The 8,604-nt window shown below is 38.1% G+C and overlaps 1 protein-coding gene across 3 annotated transcripts in view; it reads left to right on the top strand.

The window, feature by feature from the left end:
* stx17 (syntaxin 17) overlaps positions 1-6,703 on the top strand; it is an 18,521-nt gene extending 11,818 nt beyond the window's left edge. For all 3 annotated transcript variants that reach the window (XM_051866156.1, XM_051866157.1, XM_051866155.1), the window contains exons 7-8: positions 2,704-2,790; positions 4,761-6,703. In XM_051866156.1, the coding sequence (XP_051722116.1) occupies positions 2,704-2,790; positions 4,761-4,997 (324 nt within the window). In that variant the 3' untranslated portion in view covers positions 4,998-6,703. The remainder of the gene's footprint in view (positions 1-2,703; positions 2,791-4,760) is intronic.
* The last annotated feature ends 1,901 nt before the right edge of the window (positions 6,704-8,604 follow it).

Genomic DNA, 8,604 nt, shown 5'->3' with positions numbered 1-8,604 from the left:
GTTAGTGTTACAAGGTCTCAGGTGTGAATGGGGAGCAGGTGTGTTAAATTTGGTGTTATCGCTCTCACTCTCTCATACTGGTCACTGGAAGTTCAACATGGCACCTCATGGCAAAGAACTCTCTGAGGATCTGAAAAAAAGAATTGTTGCTCTACATAAAGATGGCGTAGGCTATAAGAAGATTGCCAAGACCCTGAAACTGAGCTGCAGCACGGTGGCCAAGACCATACAGCGGTTTAACAGGACAGGTTCCACTTAGAACAGGCCTCACCATGGTCGACCAAAGAAGTTGAGTGCACGTGCTCAGTGTCATATCCAGAGTTTGTGTTTGGGAAATAGACGTATGAGTGCTGCCAGCATTGCTGCAGAGGTTGAAGGGGTGGGGGGTTAGTCTGTCAGTGCTCAGACCATACGCTGCACACTGCATCAAATTGGTCTGCATGGATGTCATCCCAGAAGGAAGCCTCTTCTAAAGATGATGCACAAGAAAGCCCGCAAACAGTTTGCTGAAGACAAGCAGACTAAGGACATGGATTACTGGAACCATCTCCTGCGGTCTGATGAGAAGGTGGAGGAGTGCAAGGTCTCTAACATCCACCAGCTCCGTGATGTCGTCATGGAGGAGTGGAAGAGGACTCCAGTGGCAACCTGTGAAGCTCTGGTGAACTCCATGCCCAAGAGGGTTAAGGCAGTGCTGGAAAATAATGGTGGCCACACAAAATATTGACACTTTGGGCCCAATTTGGACATTTTCACTTAGGGGACAGCAAATTTACACTGTTATACAAGCTGGACACTCACTACTTTACATTGTAGCAAAGTTTCATTTCTTCAGTGTTGTCACATGAAAAGATATAATAAAATATTTGCAAAAATGTGAGGGGTGTACTCACTTCTGTGAGATACTGTGTGTGTATATATATATATATATATATATATATACAACCTGAATTCTGGAAATGTTGGGACTTTTTTTTAAATTTGAATAAAATGAAAACCAAAAGACTTTCAAATCACATGAGCCAATATTTTATTCACAATAGAACATAGATTACATAACAAATGTTTAAACAGAGAAATTTTACACTTTTATCCACTAAATGAGCTCATTTCAAATTTGATGCTTGCTACAGGTATCAAAAAAGTTGGCACGGGGGCAACAAATGCCTGAAAAAGCAAGAAATTTTGAAAAGATTCAGCTGGGAGAACATCTAGCAACTAATTAAGTTAATTGATATTAGGTCTGTAACATGATTAGCTATAAAAGGGATGTCTTAGAGAGGCAGAGTCTCTCAGAAGTAAAGATGGGCAGAGCTGTGAAAGAGTGCGTAAAAAGATTGTGGAATACTTTAAAAACAATGTTCCTCAACGTCAAATTGCAAAGGCTTTGCAAATATCATCATCTACAGTGAATAACATCATCAAAAGTTTCAGAGAAACTGGAGAAATTTCTGTGCGTAAGGGACAAGGCTGAAGACCTTTATTGGATACCCGTGGCCCTCAGATGACACTGCATCACTCATCGGCATGATTGTGTCGATGACATTACTAAATGGTCCCAGGAATACTTCCAGAAACCACTGTCGGTAAACACAATCCACTGTGCCATCTGCAGATGCCAACTAAAGCTCTATCATGCAAAAAGGAAGCCATTCAGTTCAAAAGCCAGCATCTCTGATGGTATGGGGGTGCATAAGTGCTTACGGTATGGGAAGCTTGCATGTTTTGGAAGGCACTATGAATGCTGAAAGGTATATAAAGGTTTTAGAGCAACATATGCTCCCCTCCAGATGACGTCTATTTCAGGGAAGGCCTTGTGTATTTCAGCAGGACAATGCAAAACCACATACTGCAGCTATTACAACAGCATGGCTTCGTCGTAGAAGAGTCCGGGTGCTGAATTGGCCTGCCTGCAGTCCAGATCTTTCACCTATAGAGAAAAATATGTCAAAGATGACCACAAACTCTTTAGCAGCTGGAAACCTATATCAGGCAAGAATGGGACCAGATTTCAACACCAAAACTCCAGAAACTCATAACCTCGATGCCCAGACATCTTCACACTGTTTTGAAAAGAAGAGGAGATGCTACACCACGGTAAACATGCCCCCGTCCCAAATATTTTGAGACCTGTAGCAGGCATCAAATTTGAAATGAGCTCATTTTGTGCATAAAATTGTAAAATTTCTCAGTTTAAATATATGTTATGTTGTATATGTTCTATTTTGAATAAAATATTGGCTCATGTGATTTGATAGTCTTTTTGTTTTCATTTCATTTAAATTCAAAAAACGTCCCAACATTTCCGGATGTGTGTGTGTGTGTATATATATATATATATATATATATATATATATATTTTAGTCACACTTTATTTTAATGTGTCTTTGTTACACTGTAATTATACATTTAAGTATATGTACTTACTATAAGATTAGGGTTTTGTTTGGTTTAGGGTTAGTTGCATGTAATTATGCATAATTTATAGTTATTGCAAAAGTAACTACATGTAACATATGTAACAATGACACTGTAAAATGAAGTGGTACATATTTATGGTAACACTTTTTTTGATTAATCGTACAAAAAAGTTTATGTCCATTTATCAAAAACTCATATATATACTATATATCTTGTTTGGTCTTTTTAGGGAGTATGTATGGTCTATGTGGACAGTATGTAACTTGCATTTTTCTGTCTTAGGCTCAGCAGGAGAAGATTGACAGCATTGAGGCGAATGTTAGCATAGCAGCTGCTAATGTGGAGGAGGGGACCCAGAGCCTTGGGAAGGTAAGGGGAGAGGGGACACTCCTGCTAGGGGATCGATTCCACTCTACCCCCCTGCTTCTCTCGGCCTACCCTGCCATCAGCCTATTGATCCACTTTAGAGCGCAAGGAAACCACAATTAAGAGAGAGAGAGGGGGAGAGAGAGGTGGCGATGGCGGCGGAAGGCATGGAGTGGAGAGGGATCGATGTGTGTTGGTCGGCCCCTCACAGGGAGTCGATGTGTGTGCGAGCGCATGGAAGTCTAAAGAGTGTAAAAGAGAGTCTATAAACAGCATTCGAGTTCCTGCTGGGGGTTCGATACATATATACACACATACACACAGTGCCAACTTTTGACAGAAAAAGCAAGGGAAGGGTGAAACATGGAGGCATGGGCTGTGTGTGTTTGCGTGTGAACGAGGGTTTGTATGTGTTTTATTGATCGAGTCTCAATTGAAATGTTTCTCTTTTTTGGAGTTGAGAGTTAATGCAGTTCTATTGAGCATTTTGTCTGATGCCCATGTAGAAAGTGGACCCACCTCTGTGACTGCTGAAAAGGACAGGGGGTGGTCAACACACATACACACACTGCTAAAGGCATAGATATTCTGACACACACACACACACACACACACACACACACACAGAGAGAGAGAGTAAGTCCTTAATGTGCTGGCTCAGGCGGATCCAAATAACAGGAGTTGCTTCCTCAATCTCTCTCTCTTCAAGCATAATTAACTGCTCGGTTAACCCTGCCTTGTGAAGATGATTAGATGACAGAGAACGAGAGCATGAGAAAGGGTGAAAGAGAGATGAGAAGAGAGGAAAGGTGGCATTTGATGGACGACCCTTCCTTTAAAGTTTACATATCTTCACTGAAATTAAATTGTGTGTGCGTGTGCCAGGAGGCTTGTTTCGTTGTGCTAATTAAAGAATAATCTGGCTAAAGGAGTTTTTCTTTTTACCTCATATCAATTCATTTACCAGGTTCGGTTTGATCTGCACACGTCCAATTTCATCGTGGCTTTTTTTTTCAGATCTCTGATTAATATTGTGCGTGTGTTTACATACGACTGCATATGTTACTGTTGGGATGGAAACTGGACATGAAAGACTTTATAATTATTTGGTTATCAGAAAAACAGCACATGAAAAGTGTGTTATTTCAAACACTGTTTTGGGATATTGATGCCGCCCAAATGATTCATTTCTCACCTGTCTGATACTATACTGCACATAGCATGTAGGTCAATGTCATTAGGCTCTTTTTTTCTTGTAGTTTATTCTGAAATACTTAAAAAATGCAATTTATACGCACAATGACTTTAAATTCCGAAGGCTCAGTGAGGCCTGCATTGACAGCAAGACAATTAACACTTTAAATGCCAAGAAAGCTACTAAAGACGTATTCGCGTATTCACCATTCATGTGACTACAGTGGTTCAATCTTAATGTAATGAAGCTTTACGAATCTTTTGTTTCGAATCAGTGATTCGGAGCTCCAAAGTCACGTGGTTTCAGTAAACAAGGCTTCGTTATGTGATAAGTGTTTCAAAATTTCAATGGTTCACCACTGGGGGACATGACTTTGGCAGTTTGATATGCGCTCTGAACCACTGATTCGAAACAAAAGATTCGTAAAGCTTCGAAAGCTTTGTTTTGTAATATTGTATATTGTTTTGTATATTTTTTTTTTTTTAAAAACTGCTTGACTGCTTATTAATATTTGAAAATTCATGTGGCGCAACAAACATGCAGACATATGTATAAAAAATGGAATTATACTGTAGAGAGGATAATCAATAATAATAATAATAATAATAATAGGTATTGTTATTATTGTTGTTGTTGTTATTAAAAAAATAAATAATAATAATTGTATATAGAGAGGATAATAATAATAATAATATATTATTACAACTGATTTTTCCTTGTGGACACTCTCATTGACCCATGTATACGTTGTTATATGTATTATGCTTTTTCTCCGCAGGCGGCCCGTTCGAAGCTGGCGGTATTGCCCGTGGCGGGTGCGGTGGTGGGGGGAGTGCTAGGGGGGCCACTGGGACTCTTAGCGGGATTTAAAGTGGCAGGGGTCGTCGCTGCAGTGGGGGGTGGACTGCTTGGTTTCGCCGGGGGCAACATGATCCAACGGAAGAGAAAAGAAAAAATCGACCTACAGCTACAACAGCTTAAGAGCAACAACATCAGTAAGAACGACACTCAGTGACACTCAAGAACATTTGTTTTTGTTGAGGAGGCCACGAGACGGCGGAGTTGCCGACCCACGCTCCTTCTGAAATAAACGCCAGACGTTCAACATACATGCATAAAACAACCACAACTGCAGAATAACTCCTACATGCAGTGCAAACTTGCACATGCAGTGTGCTACATCAAGTGGACCTGCTAATTTTCCTTTAGCCTTAAACCATCATTCATTTCTATGCCAAAGCAAACAAGGCCTTTATCTGATCTGCTGCCAAACAGCTGATTGACCTTTGTAGCAGTAATGTGACTGTAGGTGTTAAAGGTGGTTAGAGATTATAAGTAATAGGTGATTGCTGTGTAAGGATGTGTTCTTTCACTATTGTACATCAAAAAGTGTTATACATACTGAGGATTTGCAGTCGGTGACATAGTCCTGTTTACTACAGGTTTTGTTGTGCTTAATGTTACTGTTTACCACACAATTCCATTATAAACCCTCAAAATGCCCCTGTTCTATGTTTTAACTATGATGGATTTCCTTTTAATTAATGGGTTATGAGTATATATAAATGAAACGTTAATGAAACTACTTTTATAAGGTTTGTATGTATCACAACACTCATTGGTATGAGAATGGAGGCAATGTGCAGTAGTGAGAAACCCATTACACTATAATAAACAATAGTTACACGTCATTATCAATGACAAATTATGAAATTAAAAGTATATCTACATGGAGCTCCAAACCATGAATACTTATTTTGCCTTAACTAGTGATATTTTGATAAATGAAACATTTCAGATATCTAATAATGTCTCAGGCTGCTTAAAATACATACAGTTTCAATGTGAATGTCAATTGTGATAACACTTAATAAGCCATTGTAATGGATAATCAATATACAAATTAGATGATTGTTTAAATATTTGTAACACAGAATCTTTTATGGCAATACTTACAGCCGACACATTTATAAGATAAGTTACCTTAAAATTGCACATTGAAGAAGAGAATTTGCTTCTTGGGTAATTGTTTGTGAGCTGTAATGGTGGAAATACAAATGATTCTTCATGTATGATTTCTTACGGTCTTTCTTAACAGTTAAAGGGATAGTTCACCCAAAAATGAAAATTCTGTCATTTACTCAGCCTCCATTTGTTCCAAACCAGTATAAGTATTTTTGTTCTGCTGAACACAAAGGAAGATATTTTGTTTATAACCAAAACAGTTGTGGTTACATTGACTTCCATAGTATATTTTTTTCCATACTATGGAAGTAAATGATGCCCCACAACTGTTTGAACAAGTTGAGGGTGAGTACATGATGACAGAATTTAGATTTTTGGGTGAACTATCCCTTTAATACATGTGATTGAGATACTTCTGATCAAAAACACTCAGGTTTAGATAAAACACCCTTCTAAACTGTGGCTGCTCGTGTGTTTCATGTGTCTTTCTGTGTGCTTCTGGGGTGGCTGATAGATTTGGGTGAGGTTTCCCTGTAAGGCTTTGATAACACAAGCCTCTGAGAGGCAAATCTAATACTGAAATCAATGCACTGTGAGACCTCCTTCAGCACAAACAACATTTGAATGTTATTTGATTACTGCCCCAAAGGACCAGCAGAAAAGAACAATAGCCTTTTATGGTTTATTGATCCTTATTTTAGTTTCACTTGTCAAAAGCAAAGAGGAAAATAAAATACTGTCTGTTGTCAAACAGTCCTTTTGCGTTTGATATGTAGTACTGACTCATGCAAAATGGTTTCTAGGAACCACAATGTGCACTTCATCAAAGTTAAAAAGCATTCAGCGCTCAAAAAAAGCTGCAGTTATTTAAAAATCAACTTCTCGTTTTTGAAACACAGTGTTGAATCTGATTGTTTTTGTCCTGACTTTGGAGCTGCTGCCCCCGGTCTCACGCGTTGTTTTTGGGGTGAGCAGGGAGATCCCCTCACAAACACGAAGCCGGGTCTGAGACGCACACTGGCCCCCACGCCTTCCTCATAACACAACACACTGGACTTCCCCTACGAAGGGGCGAATGAACGTCTCCAACAGCACATGCAAGCCACCCTGTGCGTGATGCACAAGTGAGATAGCCTGAGTGCTGAGCTCTGCATGCGTTTGGCTGTGCTACTCTGGGAGGGAAAGTCCCATGCGACTGACCTGCACACAGCCAGTGTCAGACACGTTGCACTTTCCATATTCTGTGCGTACACACTCACACACTAAATGGAAAATATGGCAGGCCATCTGTGGTGCGCTGTGATGTAATCTCCATAGGTGTTGTGATGTCATGGGTTCCTGCTGTAGGTGGGAAGATGTTACATGACATCAGAGACCCTTTTTTTTTTTTGTGCGTCTCCTTTAAACACCCACTTCAGATCATTTCCATTTTGCTATAAAAATGAAACTGAAGATAAAAGGAATCTTTGATGTCTGATGATAAGGATGGCGGAGAGAAACCATCACACTGTGTCAGCTTCCCTGGAAGTTAGGAACAGTTTATAGTTAGAAATAGTTGTAAATATTATGTAAAGACAGTTCTACTGTCTCAGTTGAAAATTCTCCATATTTAAAGCTGTTTTCATCACACTTTTAAATACAAACCTGTAATTTTGAGTAGGTTAAAAATCTGTCTGCTGTTATAAAAATGTACTTCAAACTAAATATTTAACATTTAGAGGTGTTACTAATTAATAAATGTATTTTCATTAACTAACATTAATGAAGATTAGTAAATACAGTAACTAATGTATTGCTCATGGTTAGTTCATGTTAGTTAATACATTAACTGATGTTTAACTAATGAACCTTATTGTAAAGTGTTACCGATATTTTGAAGAATATTTCTGTCCATTTAATGAAAGTCAGTGGGGTCCAAAAAAAAACAAAAAACATTGGATTGCTCTGACTTTGTGTATGGAAATTTTTTTTTTTTTCAGAATATTTTATTTTATGTTCCACAGAACAAAAAAGTCATACAGGTTTGAAATGACACGAGTGTGAGTAAATGATGATAGAATTTTCATTTTTTGGGTAAACTGTTAATTACATCTTAGCATAATATAATAGAAATCTAAGATAGAGGTTGAGTATGTTTATGGGCAGGTCTCTGAAAACTGAATTTACCATTATTTTTGATTGACAGCAGTGTTATCTTAGTATTAATTATACTTTTATATATGTCATTAATATTTTGAATTAACTTTATACTTTAAGTTAGTTTCTATAATATTTCTGTATAGCTTTTTTTTCTTTCAGTCTTAGTCATTTAGTCATCTTATTTCGATTAGTTGCCCATGCAGGAAACATTTCTAGTTTACATTTAAGTTTTTAATCTGATATTCATATATTTCATTTCAGTCTATTTTTTATTTTATTTTTTTTAACCAAAAATGATTTTTAATAGTTTTACTTAACAATAACAACACTGTTGGACAGTAGGTCATTTTCAAAAATTTGATTTAAGAAGCTTAATAAGTTAATTTGCCAATTGAAGATGCCACTGAGTGGCAATAGTATAACTCAGTCTGAATCTAGTTGCTGCATTTACTCTTTAGGTAGGGTCTGTGAGTCTTGTCAGTGACATTTGGATGATGCTGCTGCCCCCACACTCTCAG

Source organism: Ctenopharyngodon idella, chromosome 16 (genome assembly GCF_019924925.1).
Source record: "Ctenopharyngodon idella isolate HZGC_01 chromosome 16, HZGC01, whole genome shotgun sequence".
Classification (NCBI taxonomy): domain Eukaryota; kingdom Metazoa; phylum Chordata; class Actinopteri; order Cypriniformes; family Xenocyprididae; genus Ctenopharyngodon; species Ctenopharyngodon idella.
Note: the sequence above shows the minus strand (reverse complement) of the source record. Positions and strands in the feature narration are given on the sequence as shown.